General features: G+C 33.8%; 1 protein-coding gene and 1 long non-coding RNA gene across 3 annotated transcripts in view; one reads left to right on the top strand and one right to left on the bottom strand.

The window, feature by feature from the left end:
• LOC120774002 overlaps positions 1–15,589 on the top strand; it is a 134,487-nt gene that overhangs the window by 36,312 nt on the left and 82,586 nt on the right. The gene's annotated exons all lie outside the window — the stretch shown is intronic.
• LOC120773999 (sodium/potassium/calcium exchanger 4-like) lies at positions 2,485–6,050 on the bottom strand. Its single transcript, XM_040103276.1, has 5 exons — positions 5,985–6,050; positions 5,583–5,918; positions 4,972–5,316; positions 4,671–4,883; positions 2,485–3,010 (listed from the first exon to the last, which is right to left on the bottom strand). The coding sequence occupies exons 2-5, from the start codon at positions 5,908–5,910 to the stop codon at positions 2,574–2,576; spliced, it is 1,323 nt and encodes a 440-aa protein (XP_039959210.1). The 5' UTR covers positions 5,911–5,918; positions 5,985–6,050; the 3' UTR covers positions 2,485–2,573.

The raw sequence follows: 15,589 nt of genomic DNA, 5'->3' as shown, positions 1-15,589 counted from the left end.
GAACAGCTGTAAATTGATTGATTTGATTTGTCACAGTTGTTACAAACGCTTGACTGATTGCTAAGTGGGCGTGAGTATGCGAAAAATCAATAAAAATTGCAGATAAAAATATAAGCCAGCAATCTAAAAAAAAACGCGGAAAAAAAACGGAATTTACAAAGTTACTATCTAAACACTTGTAGAATGTTGTAATCTAAAAGTAAAAACTACTTAATCTTTACTCTTAACGCACTTCATATTCCAATGGCATTTCGAGTGACGGAACGTCTCGTTGATTTTGCTGATTCATTTCCTTTTAAAATGTACTCAACTTTTATTGTAGTATAGTCTTAGAAGTCTGGAACCAGTTCACAAAGAGCTCCAAACTAAGTTCTTCGAGGGCGGTACTGGTCCTTGGTTATCAGCATGTAGTTGTAAGGACTCGAAGTTAACAGTAGAGAGACCTTGTGATCGTCGAAGAATATCGTTCTTCGAGGTGTGCCAGAACCCTTAACCTATTTTCCGCGAAACTGCACTCTTCGTGGTTGGTAATCTGTTATCTTCTTCTAAGGACTCGAAGCAAATAGTAGAGAGACTTTGTGATCGTTGAAGTATAGAGTTTTTCTTTGTTTGATCTAAGATGAATTGGCCAAACACTAGAAATCGTGACCATCGTAGTTAGATAATGCTTACGAGTATATCTATTTCAATACTTCTCCTCGTAGGTAGACATAGAGATTGAAAAGATTCGGAGAATTAAGTGGTAACAAGGGACTAGACGTTAGGTGATGATGTAGACATCAAAGTTGCCAGTTACCGAAGTGCGAAACATAGAATGGGGGCTTGATTAGTAAGATTACCATCTTAACTTTACATATGTGAAGTCCTCGACTCAGTCCTCTTGAACAAAAGACTCAAGTGTTGCCGTTATGTCAGCGAACTGAAGTACCTAGTGCTACTTCTGAATTTAATACATTTACACTCGTTAGCTTAGTTATGATAACTCTTCAGTATTCTCTGTAACTATTTGGGGGGTTTTATGTCAATATAACAACAATTGAGTTAGGTGGCTGAAAGGAGTGCTTATGAAACAAAGTTTTTTAATTTAGTGCTTCGAAACCGGGAACCGTAACCATAGCTAAAATCGAGGAATGACAAAAGCTTTTGGGAACTTACGTTTCTTGATTACATCTCTCAAAATGTGGAAAGGTCTCTCTTTTCTGTAACTATTTTTCCTCTTCTTTATCGGCGTAGACACCGCTTACGCGGTTATAGCCAAGTTTACACCTGCCCGCCAGTCGTTCTTCCTTTTCGCTATTTGACGCCAATTGAATATTCCAAGGTCCTTCTCTACCTGGTGTTTCCAACGGAGTGAAGGTCTGCCTTTTCCTCTGCTTCCCCCGGCGGGTAATGCGTCGAATACTCTCCGAGCTGGAGTGTTTTCATCCATCCGGCTGACATGACCTAGCCAGGGTAATCGCTGTCTCTTATTTAGCTGAAGTATGTCAATGTCTCCGTATATCTCCTAGAGCTCATACTTCCGACTGCGGTATTTGCCGTTGCTAATATGCAAAAGACCATAAATCTTCCGCAGGACTTTTCTCTCGAAAACTCGTAATGCCGACTCATCAGATGTTGTCATCGTCCACGCCCCTGCACTATAAAGCAGTGCTATCCCAGTCTGTAGGGACTTGTAGAGTCTTTATCTTTATCTTTGTTCGTTGACAGAGGTCTTTACTTCTCAATCGCCTACTCAGTCCGAAGCACCTCTTGGCAAGAGTTATTCTGCGTCTGATTTTGTGGCTGACGTTGTTGTTGGTGTTTATGCTGGTTCCAAGATAGAAGAAATCATCTACGAATTATATCCAATCCATTACATATCTTTATTATAATCTTATTAGAGTCGGCTGCTGAATCTCATTTCAAAAATCCTCTTTTATAATGAGACGGAACCGCAACAACAAATCACGCCGAATCGGTTTCTGCGGTCTCAATCTCCATTTCTTCGCAATCTGAAGTGCTATTATTTGATAAAGTGAATGTGTGACCTTCACTTTGCTACGTTCGAATTTGCAAGCGGGGGTGTAAAACAGCGCCGATTATCGAAGCAATAACATATTCCAGTTCTAACTGGTTTGTTGCACTTGACTCGATGTTGTGGAATTTTAAAAAGTAATAAGTACAATAAAATAGAGTAAAAATAGCGCTATTGCATTTTCATTGCCTAACAACAAACCAATAATCGCCGAAAAAGAAAAGGAGAGAGTGTCATACCAGACGATGATAACGCGAAGAAATAAGCAAATATCATAATAATCGAGATAAGGTTAGAAAGAAAAGTACCATATGAAAAATAAAAATATTTGCATTGCTTTTGATAACAGTTCCGATCTCACTTCGGATAGTAACAATCAAGGGATCGACCCACACATTTGTGAAAAATAGCCTTAAATAAAACCAGCTCTTTTATTGCTTCTAATTATTATCATTTATTGTTGGCTAAATATTAATAAAAATAATTGTACAAAATCTAAAGTTCATGCAATAATATGGCTAGATCGTGCAACTTGACCGTCACCCTCACTCGTTTGCACTCAGTGCTCACATACAGGTAGATTAACCGGAAAGAAAACATTGAGCTCGATGAGTGCCGCACAAACAATGAAACAGACATATAAAATGGCGCATATTAAACCCACTTTGCGATCCAATTTAAAACGATTCAACAGTAATGTTAGAAAGAGACAAACAACAGACGCAAGCAGAAAGCTGACTGAATATGTGAGTCCATTCGAATTGGGCGCAACCCACATTTCATCCGGGTGATTGGGTAGGAAATATGCTTTGATAAACCAAGGCACGCTGAGACAGAGTAAAATGTCGAATGTATTCGAACCAATTGCATTGCTGATGCCCATAGCGCCAAGTCCCTGTTTCGTGACAATAATGCTGGAGACAGCTTCCGGTACACTCATGCCGGCGGAGAGTATTGTGAGCCCCATAACAGAGTCGGGTATGTTGAGCGTATCGCCTGTAAAGAAAGTAAAGAAAGAGCGAGAGATTGAGTTTAGTGTGAGATACAATGCAGTGCTGATTTTGGGTGAGAGAGAGAGAGAGAGAGAGAGTAAGGATTTTACTTAAAACAAGAAACATGTATAGTTAATTTCGGTTGCACCGCTGTTGTAATACAAAAACTTGATTTTGAGCAGTCAGTTTGTATGGCAGCTATGCATAGTATATGCCGTAGTGGTCTGACCTAGGCAAACTTTTTGGAGACTGTAGCGTTACTTTGGACACTGGTCCATGCCGTCAAATAAAAAAGTTTTCCATACAAAGGCTTGATTATGATCGTACAGTTTGTATGGCAGCTATGTGCTATAGTGCGCCGATATCGCTGGTTCCGACAAATGCGCAGCTGCTTAGGCAAAAATGGACTTAAGCAATATTTAAGATCGACATCTCAAACACTGTGTGGCCAATTCGCGTACATAAAAACTTACAGAGCCTTCGACGTTTCCTTTTGGATCTTGCACACATTGTTGTGAACTAAATGTACCCAGTTTTGGGTATAATTAATATTTAAAACAGATACTGGAACAAACTGGTTAAAAAAAGCGAGACAATGAAATCTCACAGGAAATGCGAAGGAAATAGAGATAATGAAATGAACCCTGGGAAAATGGAGTGGAAAGTAAAGTAATAGCCTTTTCGCACAGCAGTTTAGTGAACAATTAACCGGACTTTGCTTGATTATTATATCATACCACGTTAATTCTTAATATAACTGAAATTGAGTTTAAACTGTAATGCAACTCTTTGGTTTATTGTCCACACTGTAAATTTTACTGTGTTTAACTGTGCGGGTTGTTGTCCAGGCTATAAATTTGGTTGTGGGCATTGATAAAAAAACAATCAGTTTAATCGTTAGAAAAAATACAAAAGGAAAACGAATGCGAATATGGCAGCTGATTGTTAACCGAGCTTATAGTTAAACGAGTAGTCGGCTGAGCGTAAGGCAAAAACTGGTTTCGCATTATAATCTTAATCTACAAAATTAGTTCGGCTTTACGCAAAGGCTATAAGGGAAGGAGGAAGGCAGAAAAACAATATTCAATTCAAAATTAAGGAGAAAAGATAAAAATTTTAAAAATATGAAAGGAAAGGAAAAGAAAAGAAACTAGAGCGGCTATCCAAATGAGCGTAAAGTAAACGAAAACATAAATGAAAGAAGAAAGGAAATAAATAATCACATTAAAGACGGTCGAGAGGTTAGTAGCAAAAATAAAATATAGCACTCATTTCTATTTAAAAATTTTAACTCAGAAAAATATCATAAAAATATAAAGTATTTGAACTGCTTTTAGCTGACGGGGCATGTCATTTTCAGCAGGTGCCTAAAATTCATAAATATTTCACAGATTTCGGCTATATATGAGTCGATTTAGTACGCAATTTTAAACGTTTTATTGTTTCCGTTGCTAAAAATAAATTCAATTTCTGATTGATCACGAGTACTTAACTGAGTTGCCAACAGCAAACATACACAAAACTAGAAGTAGGCAGTTTATGACGGTTTTTTAGACACCTGCCGGTATTATTTTGAGTTTATCATAGTTTTGGAACTACAAATTTAGAATGTAGAACAACTACTACATACATATGTATATAAGTAATGTCGTTTTACAACTCACCTATTACGGTTATCGCATAGGCCACCACATATGAGATCACCGCAATCCATATAATCGATGCCGCAAATGTTAAATATTTGGCTTGCGGATGTCTGCGACTATCGGGTACCGTTATGTATAGCAGAAACGTGATGGGCCAACGGATTATGAAACACAGCCACGAAGCATCACCGCGTTGCCAAGGTAGATCAGCGAAATCTGTTGCATTATAGTCTACAATGAAGAGAGAGATAGTTAGTTAATGTGTGAGAGATTGATTAAAAGAGATTAGATTGTTTTAGAAAACTTGTTTGCCACTCACCAGTTTCATTAACGAAGTTTGGTTCGGAGTCTAACGTCCAACTGCAACTATCATTTTGTGTCACTGACGTGCGACAACTTTCGATATCCTCCAAACTAGGATAGAGTTGCGTAGACGAATCGGGTATATAAAATGTTGCCAGATTATTGCTTGAAGCACAGTTATTAATGCTATTAAAAGACGTTCCCAATGTATAATTGGTAATACCGTTGAATGTATGCTGACGTCTAATAAGTGGCGTTAGCTCACTAACTTCACGATAGGAAAACACCAAACGCAGTTTACGGCGATAACGAGAGATCAGACGACGTGCTGAGCGTGCGAAATTATCGTTGTAGTACATCACTGAGCGAAAAGAGAGAGTTAAAATAACATAAGTTTAGTTTGACTTAGCAAGCGGAAGATTTAAGGCGCTACGTCGGTGGTTTAGTAGGTCCGATGGTATTAAAACTTCATGGAACCTCATGTGTTGCCACAACGATTATGACACAAATCGAAGTTCACTAGAACTTAGTACATTCCTATTGCTAAATTCAGGAGCTCAAAGCGCTAAATCTCTGCAGCTTGCGCATATAAAAGTTCTAACTTATATTTCTGTGTTCAAAACTTACCTGCCATATAAATGAAGTACACCAAGAAGAGCATCAACGATTCGTACCACATCACTTTGCCGTCCCAGAGCGTGCAGATCAACGCGATCACAGCCAGGCAATACATCAAACAATCGCGACTCACCGGCCACCAGTCCAAACGCACGCATTGGCCCACAAAGAGACCACAACACGCCGGTACAGCCAGTAAATTAAATACAGACGAGCCCACAATTGTGCCAATGCCGATGTCACCCTTTGTCACGAATGTACCAACGCAATTCATAAAGAGTTCCGGACTTGAAGTGGCGACTGCCATAAAAGTGGCGCCGACCACATCGGCGCGCATCTGTAGCGCTGTTAATGGAAAGCATATAATTTAATTTAACGTTTTCTTTAGTATACACAGCAACTTTAACTCACCTTGGCATATTAACTCGATGGCGGGCAAAAAGTAATCATCACAGATTACCGCCAACAGCCAAAAGCAGTAGAGCGCCAATAAAATATGCACTGTAATCCAGCCGTGTTGGCGTTCTGTGCGCGTCAGTCCGTCTGTGGGAAATTCCAAGATCGCCGGCGCGGTGCAATTCTCTCTGACTATGATTGCGCTGTTCGCGTTCCACCGTGGGTTCGCGCGGGTAGCGTTATACGCGGGGGTTGCTCTTACTTCCTCTGTTGTTGTTGGCTTACGCTCATCAAGTTTTTTGTGCTTTAATTGATATCTGTTGTTGTAATGTACTTCTGTTATGCTCACGTCTTCTTGTGAATGCTCCAAGTCAACAGCACTGGTACTCACGAGACTGAGTAGTTGTCTAGTTGTCTGCGATTGTTTGGGAGGCACTGTTGGGGTGACTATTTTAATATATATAGATGCCAGTTAGTACGTGTTCAAAAGTGGTGTGCATGTGCTTTGAGCTAAGCTTAAGCTCTTCAAACACTTTGAAATTTGTTGGAATGGAGCTTAAAAGCTCTTTGAAATTATATTTGTACTTTTCTAGCATTTGCATCATTTTGAGTTTAAGGGATATATGCGTAATACAGTAAAATCCATTTGTATACGATTTTAAGTCTATACTAAACAGATTTTTTCTGGTATTGCATATTCGATATTAAAGTTGTAAATATTTAAGCAGCGTGGCTTTTACTGCCTGCACCAACTTTCTGGATTTAATGAGTTAACAGGTTATAGTTCTGCTGGAAATATTTTTAGTTACTTCAACAAATATTTGACAGCTTCATACATTCGAACTAACTGTCATAACATCTGTCAAAATAAAAAAACAGCTGTTTATGAAGGAATATATGTAAGTGTCTCGAGCTAAAACTTAATTTCCAACAAGAGCAATACAAATTCGGTGTTATTTTTGTCTGTTGTAAGGGTACCCGCAAGTTGGACGTTTAGAGCCGAGCCGAGCGTAAATGCGTTGTTGCTCAAATGGGAAAACTCGCTCGCCTCGGCTTTCAGCGTCTACTCTGCGCGCACCCTAAGGCTGGCAGATCTTTGGTCCTTTGTAAGGCTGTCAAAATCAGCTGTTTACCTATGTATATCGATAAATTTTGAAGACAGAAAGGTGTTTAAATGTGTACGCGATGAGAGTTTTAAACAAAGATGATACATTTTGCGATTAACTTATGCTTGTAATAGGTTGTCAAAATCAGCTGTTTATAAAATACAAATGTCAATAGCACTCAATATCGATTTATAAATGATATTTGTACATAGTAACAATTTCAAAGGATTTATGTTTGTAGTCAGGCTGTGAGTATTTTAAATCTAAATCTCTTATCCATGAGATTCCGTTATTTTTTCATATCACCCTTGTTTGCGAAAAAGTTAGGAAATAATCCTCGTCAAGAATGTACAGAAGGTCAATGAACTGTTTATTTTATAAGTAATAATTAATTATTATATAATTAATAAACTATAATTAATATAACTGGCAACTACGAAAATTTAATACCGAAAGTTCCGATAAGTTTTTGACATTAGAATATTATGTTAAATTCGATAATTCTTCTATATTAAATTCGATAACTCTCATGTATACCTAAATACACAATTTCCAACTCACCTTTCTCCTCGCGTCCACGCCAGCCACCGTCAAACCATAGAAAATTGGTGTAAAATAATAAAATGACACCAACATAAATACAACAACGTAATTGTAGACACAATTTAGAACGGTTTCGAATTTTTTGCGATTTCACATATGAATTCTTTACGAAAGTTCGACTTTCACTTGTTTCCGTTAAATTTTCGTCCATCATTCGCAGTGAAAATAACTGTGCAAAAATGCCGTTTCACGGATGTGTGCGTATTAGCAGCTTAAAAATTGATTTTTTCTCTTTTTTTTTAATTTTTATGTTTGAAAATAATTTTTTTTTAATTTTTATGTTTGAAATTTTTTTTTTTTAATTTTTATGTTTGAAAAAAAATTTTTTTTTAATTTTTATGTTTGAAAATATTTTTTTTTAATTATTGTGTTTAATAATATATTTTTTTAATTTTGTGTTTGATGTTTTTTGTTTTTATTTTCGAAATTATAGTTTTTTGCGTTTGCAAATATTTTTTTAAATTATTTCCACAATTTTTTTTGTTTATAAATTAAATATTTTTTATTTTTGTGTTTGAATTTTATTTTTAGAAATTATTTTTTTTTGTTTTCTTCGTTTATTTTCGAACTATTTTCACAGTTTTTCTTTTTATTTTTATAAATTAAATCACTAATTTTCGTTGCACTCACTACACTTTTGTTGCCGTTTTTGATATTTTCTTAGGCTACGTGTACGCCGCGCCGTTTATCGGCCGTCTAAAGTGCATCTTAGGGATAAGCGCTGCATTTATAGTAATACCGCGCTGCAGCATAAGCTGAATTTAGGCATTAATATGTGTATGTATACGTGTGGATGAGTTGTTTACGAGCGAAACAATGCATTTGGTGATAAGCATAATTTTGGGTTAAAAACATATGTAACTATTATACATATGTATATGTATGTATGTACGTGGCACGAACTTATTTACGTGATTGTATGTATATACATATATACATATATGACATTTGTATGTACTTAAGTTGTTCTGTACATACTTACATATATATATGTGATCGCTTTTGTGTGTGGAAAATTTTGGGCATTCCACTTGCACGTGTCAATATTTTATTTTAATAGCGAGATCAGAGCGATAGCATTTCTAGGTACATTTTTATGATTTGCAGGTAGTTTGCAAGAAGAAATTTTCGATAGAAATGATAGATATAAGAAATTATGACCTTGAATAATTATCATTGTAATTTTTTTATTGACGCTTGCGCTTTAACGACAGCGAACAACAAAAACTGTTTGGCTACCCTAAGACTCATTAAGTTTTTGGCCTTTTTTTTTTAAAGTGGAACAATAGAAACGCTGAGTTGTAGTTTCTTTTACTTTTTTCAGCTTCTTTATTCGGTTTCTTCTAATATGTATGTACTCTACTTCAAGCTTGAAAATTCAAAAGTATTTCGCTGAATCTTTCATACACTGATCACAAAAGCTTTTCCATTTTGGATTTTCAATTGATAATAATGCTGCATCTTCGGACTTATATTTCTTGAACTAACATTACTTTTTCGTAAAGCTTTTTAGCAGCTTTACAACTTTGCTGTTATGAGACATGAAAATTAAAAGCTACGCTAAGCTTTCGTGAAAGCACTCAAAGTAGCTTTCACACGTAAAATGCAGTTTTTTCAAAAGCTTTAACAGTAACTTTGCTCCGGACAAACCTATTATTATGAGTAAAAAACAAGTAAGGAAGGGCTAAGTTCGGGTGTCACCGAACATTTTATACTCTCGCATGATAAAGTGATAATCGAGATTTCATTATCCGCCATTTACATATTTTTCAAATACCGTATTTGTGTAAAGTTTTATTCCGCTATCATCATTGGTTCCTAATGTATATATTATACAGAGAAGGCATCAGATGGAATTCAAAATAGCGTTATATTGGAAGAAGGCGTGGTTGTGAACCGATTTCACCCATATTTCGTACATGTCATCAGGGTGTTAAGAAAATATTATATACCAAATTTGATTGAAATCGGTCGAGTAGCTCCTGAGATATGGTTTTTGGTCCATAAGTGGGCGACGCCACGCCCATTTTCAATTTTTAAAAAAGCCTGGGTGCAGCTTCCTTCTGCAATTTCTTCCGTAAAATTTAGTGTTTCTGACGTTTTTTGTTAGTCGGTTTTCGGCGATCCTTTGTTACAAATTTCACTTTAATATCTTTATTTATGGCTTAGTTATGACACTTTATAGGTTCTCGGTTTCCGCCATTTTGTGGGCGTGGCAGTTGGCCGATTTTGCCCATCTTCGAACTTAACCTTCTTATGGAGCCAAGAAATACGTGTACCTAGTTTCATCATGATATCTCAATTTTTACTCAAGTTACAGCTTGCACGGACGGACGGACGGACAGACGGACGGACAGACAAACATCGGGTTTCAACTCTACTCGTCACCCTGATCACTTTGGTATACATAACCCTATATCTGACTCTTTTAGTTTTAGGACTTACAAACAACCGTTATGTGAACAAAACTATAACTTTGTGGCGAGAGTATAAATATAGTAAGACTTTGTTAATAATTTGGAAATACTTAATTTTTTAACCGCATTTCTCTGCTCTAACGAACGCTGCATTTTCGGCTTGCACCAATCGCGCGAAAATGTTGGTCCTGACTCTCCAGGTGCTCGGAGACAATTGACCAGCCGCTCGTTCGTTAGCTAGGAACGCCCTCTACCGAATCCAGTCGGTGCGCGAACGCTCCGAAGTACAGGCGCGGCGGAAGAAAATTAGTTCTTTTACTTTCCGGACAAACCCTGTAGCTCCAAGACTCTTTGCCAGTAATAATACGTTTCATGACATCCTGGTAGTAGAAAAGCATTGTTTCACAGACGTTAACGGGAACGTGTTTATTGAAAAAATTAAGTGATAAGTAATCGGGCTGTCCCTTTCCAAGTGACCTTTCAAAATGGTTATCATCGATCCTTCCGATATTCCAACTATGCCAGGTTAATCGTCAACTCTCAAGCGCCAATTTCTTTATTTTATTGACGTATTGATCATCATTTGTGGCCGTCCTGGATGTGGTTCTTCGTCAACGCGTTCTCGACAATGTTCAGTTTCGATAACTTTTTATCTAAAAGTCGTATGTATAAAAACATATGGGAATCATAAAGCGAAGTGCAGAATAAAAAAAATTAATTTCAATTGCGTGAATGAAAAAAATCCATTATTAACCACTTGAAACTAGCTTCAAAGTTATTTTAAATTAGAATTAAAAAATATATACATATATATTATTTAATTTACTAACAGATTTATTGTACAGGTGTTTGCTTTTCGTGTAGACTATCATTTCTCTTGACTGCTCGAAAATGATTTGATAAAGACTCTCAAGGTAATCTATAATTAAATCTAACATAGTGTCAAATATTTTCGCGGATAGCCTTGTTTAGAGTGCTAAGCGCTTTAAATATCGTTTAGATGTTTCAATATTATACATTCCTGTTTACGAAGTGTCTTCTAGGTACATAAGTTGAACATTTTTTGCTGTCAGAGTTCGGATATTGCTCATAGCTTTACTTTTATTTATTTAGGATCAATTATATTCATCCGACCAATATCCATAAATAATGTTTTTTAAATAGTATAGACAACCGTAGTCCACTTCACTTTCCAAGCAACATCAAACTTGACCTATCCTCCTATGAAATTGTAATTAAAAACACTCGAGTAAAGCATGCATGTAACCAAAACACTAATTTCATTTTGCGCATATTTTTTATTAGTTTCTCTACGCACTTGCGTACAATATCGGCGATGCGAATTGAAATTACAGTAATAAAAATCGGATTTTTATGCTGTCGATGGCACTTAGCAATGTTACTATTAGTATTGATTACTTGGTTAAGATAATTCGAGTAGTTTATTTGGTATTTATACCACTATATATGACGGTGTTAATTTGTCAAAAAATTATCGATAAAAGTACATGTCCATCAAAAAGTTGAAACAAAGGTTCGCACATGACGTCATAATTGACGCAGTGTACTTTGTTGATAATCAGTGATGTATTTTCTATATACTATTATTATTTTATTGTTTTAATTTGACAGTGAAGATTTCAAAATATCGATAAAACTGAAAGCATAGTAAATGTAAACAGTTATATAAATTAAGTAGTCAAAAGTAAAGAAGTGTTATTTATGACAGCCAGTTTACACTATCTGATAATTTTGTGCACACGAGATCATGATCCATCGTTAATTTATACTCAAGAAAACATTCCAGCGTCAGAAAAACTTTCGAAGAAACTTTCAAGTTAGCCCCGGCTGAGAATTTCCTTTAGTTATAGGAGCCCTAATATATACGTATATCTATATACATATATATTATATACATATATACATATATATTAGATAGTAAAGATTTCCAAATATCGCTAACATTGAAAATGTAGTAAATAATATACAAGTTAACAGATATGTCAATAATAATATGTTGTTTAAAAAAATAATTTTATTTATAACATTCAAATAGTGAATTACTTTGTGAGCTTAAGACTTTATTCCACCGTTATTTGATCGAATTTTTGAAGCAAATACCGACTAATATAGGCCAAGTATGTATACTATAGAACATTCCAAAGTCAGAGGAAACTTTCGTGATAGTTGAGGCTGCTTGTTTCTGTAGTGAATCGCATCCCAAGCAGTTAAGGGAACTTTTCACGCCTTAAAGTGATTGAAAATTACGACGAGATAAAAAGGGTGATCGATTTCGAGGTTCCCCACTTTTCTTTAAAGAAAAAACAAAGAAATTTCAATTTAATCGATGACTCTTTCGAGCATTTTGACTGGTAACTGGCGAATAACACGGAGATATTTTACTTCAAGGCCTAAATCGAAGCGGGATTGTCTTTAGACTTTACACATCCCCACAGGAAAAAGTCTAACGGTGTGATATCACACGATCTTGGTGGTCAATTGACCGGCTCAAAACGTGAAATTATCCGCTCACCGAAATTTTCTCTCAATAAATCCATAGATGAAGATGAAGATTTTGAGACCAAATGTCGCTGAGATCACGAGCTTCATTTTTAGGCATCATATAGTCGGTTATCATGGCGCGTTAACGGTAGCCATTAAAGGTTAGGTTCTCATCGGCATAATTTTTAAAGAAATATGGACCGATGATTCCACCGGCCCACAAACCACACCAAACCTTGTTTTTCTAGATGAAATGACAGCTCTTCGTCCCAAATACGGCAATTTCGCTGGTTTGCATACCTATTGAGCTGGAAATGGGCGTCATCGACGAACAAAATTTGGCTCGACAACGTCCGATCTTCTCGGAACTTTTCAATAGCCCATAGAGCGAAGCGATGTCTCTTAAGAAGGTCGAGCGGCATCAGTTCTTGCACAAGCTATAACTGGCTTTCAATTTAAGATCTCGGCGTAAAATACACCAAGTCATTCCATACGTCAGTCCGGCGTCGAAACGACTCTCCACGGTCTTCGTTTACACTCTCAGCTACGGCTGTTACATTTTCAACTCTGCTTTTCTGCAAAGTCTGCAATAAAAGTTAGTCAGAAGAGACAAGGTTCGGAGTATAGTACTTCCCAGCCGCAGTTTTCTCAAAAGCTTTATAGCGGTCTTGCAACATGAAGTAGTCGCAAATTCATTTTTAGAAAATCATAATATATACACCCTTGAGATCCCTCAAAAAACGGAGCTGTTTTGGGCTGTTTGGCCAGATTTGATGGACCAGTTGATGCGTAGCACTGTAAAAAGCATGAAGCAAATAATACCGTCGCAGAAAGCGCCACAATCTCTACTTGTGGTCCACCAATCCAGTGTGAGATGCTGAATTCAAACTCGATTAGTAGCGCTATTTTGTTTTTATATATGTTGTACATCCCTCTGGCGACTAACCGCATAAGCCGAACTCTCGAACGCCACCGAACCGAGCATCATGCAATAGGTCGCTACGAAATAAAGCCTGAAATTTTAGGAATGGTTCTTATCTAACTGTGGTAGAGATTTTTGTATAAAGGCAAAGTGAATTAAGTTTAATTTAAATTTTTATTTAATATTTAAAATTACAAACCTTAACGACTAACGGTCTAGAAACTGCACTCATTATTATTATAGTTATTTTTATATTTATATATAAAAATTTTATATAATGCACTGCATAATAAACATTTATGGTTCGCATACATATGAACATACATGACAACAAAGAAACAGAAGAAATGTTGAAATAATTTTTTTAGACACAAAAACATTTTGTTTTATGGAAATTTGGTGAATGTGACACATTAAACGTGAAAAATATTTAGAAAAGTTCAAAGAAACTAAAAAAGTCAAACATTTAAATAGGAAATTTATAAATTTAAACAAAAAAAAAACAAATTTTAAACAACTTTATTAAAAAAAAACCAAGGTTTGATTTGTAGAACATAATTTAAAAAATTATAAAAGAAATTAATTAATTATAAAAAATAAATTAAAAACCTTTCAATTTGTAAAAAAATTGTAAAAAAACAAAGTTTTGTTAAATAAAAAAAAAATTAATTAAATAAAAAATATAAAATTGTAAATTGTAAATTTCCCAAAAAATTATTTAAATTTGAAGAAATTACAAAAATTATTATTATAAAAAGAAATATTATATAAAAAGTTTTATAAAATAATATTAAAAAAAAAATAATTAATAATTAAAACTATAAAATTGCAAATCTCCCATACAAAAAATTAAAATTTTAGGATTTAAAAAAAATAATAGTTGATAAAATTATTATAAATTAAACTATTAAATTCTAAAATTTTCCAAATTTTATTTTACAAAATATTTTATAAACATTAATAAAAAATTAAGAAACAAATCCATTAAACATTTTTATAACTGAAGAAACTAAAATAAATGTTAATTAAAATAAAAAAATTTAATATTTTTGACTAAATTTATCATAAAATTTAAAAAAAATGCATTTAAAAATTTTGTATAATAGTTTAAAAAATTTAAGATTATGTTAGTTTAAATAAAAGCAAAATAAATTTAGTAAAATTAAAAGTAATAAAAAATTTTGTTTGAAAAAAATAAGAAAAAATTAATGAAATTATGTCAAAATTTTAAATAATTAACTCTACAATTTTTTTTAATTAACCTTGACGTGAAAGGCGTACGAAAAAATAATAAAAAGAATAGACAAATTTTATAATCTAAATTTTTTTTTTACAAATATAATTTTTCTAAATAAAAATTATCGAGAAAATTAAACAAAAATACATTGCAAAATTTTTAAATTAAAAATTCTATCAAATCAGTAAATAAATACAAAAATTAGTAAATTATAAAAACTAATAAAAAAAAATTAAAAAATGATTAAATATTAAGTTCATTACTAAACAGAAAAACACTGAAAAATTTATGGTCTTAAACAAAAAAAATAATAAAATATACACAAAAATGATAAAAACTAATAAAACAAAAATTAAAAAAAAAATATTAAATATTCAGTTTATTACCAAATAGCGAATACCAAAAAGAAAAACACTGAAAATTTTATGGTCTTGAACAAAAAAAATAATAAAATATACACAAAAATTATAAAAACTAATAAAAAAAAATTAAAAAAACTAAAAAAAACTAAAAATTAATAAAATATACACAAAAAAGTAAAAAAAAAACAATAAATTTTCAATTAATAAATTTAACAGCAGCTAAAGTCATTTTAAGGAAAATAATATTTTAAAAATTCTTAAATTAAAAATTGTAAATTTCTGTAAGTATGTATATTTAAAAAATAAAATAAATTTTGTGTAATTTTTAAAAATTAACAATTTAAAGTTTTGAAATTGAAAAAAATTGAACTTCTATTAAATTGATTAAAGGTTTTGAAAAAAACATTAAATTAAAAAAAATATAAAAAAAGTTAAACTCAAAAACGAGATCAATTAAAATAAATAAACAAA

This window comes from Bactrocera tryoni, chromosome 4, assembly GCF_016617805.1.
Source record: "Bactrocera tryoni isolate S06 chromosome 4, CSIRO_BtryS06_freeze2, whole genome shotgun sequence".
NCBI classification, from domain to species: Eukaryota; Metazoa; Arthropoda; class Insecta; order Diptera; family Tephritidae; genus Bactrocera; species Bactrocera tryoni.
Note: the sequence above shows the minus strand (reverse complement) of the source record. Positions and strands in the feature narration are given on the sequence as shown.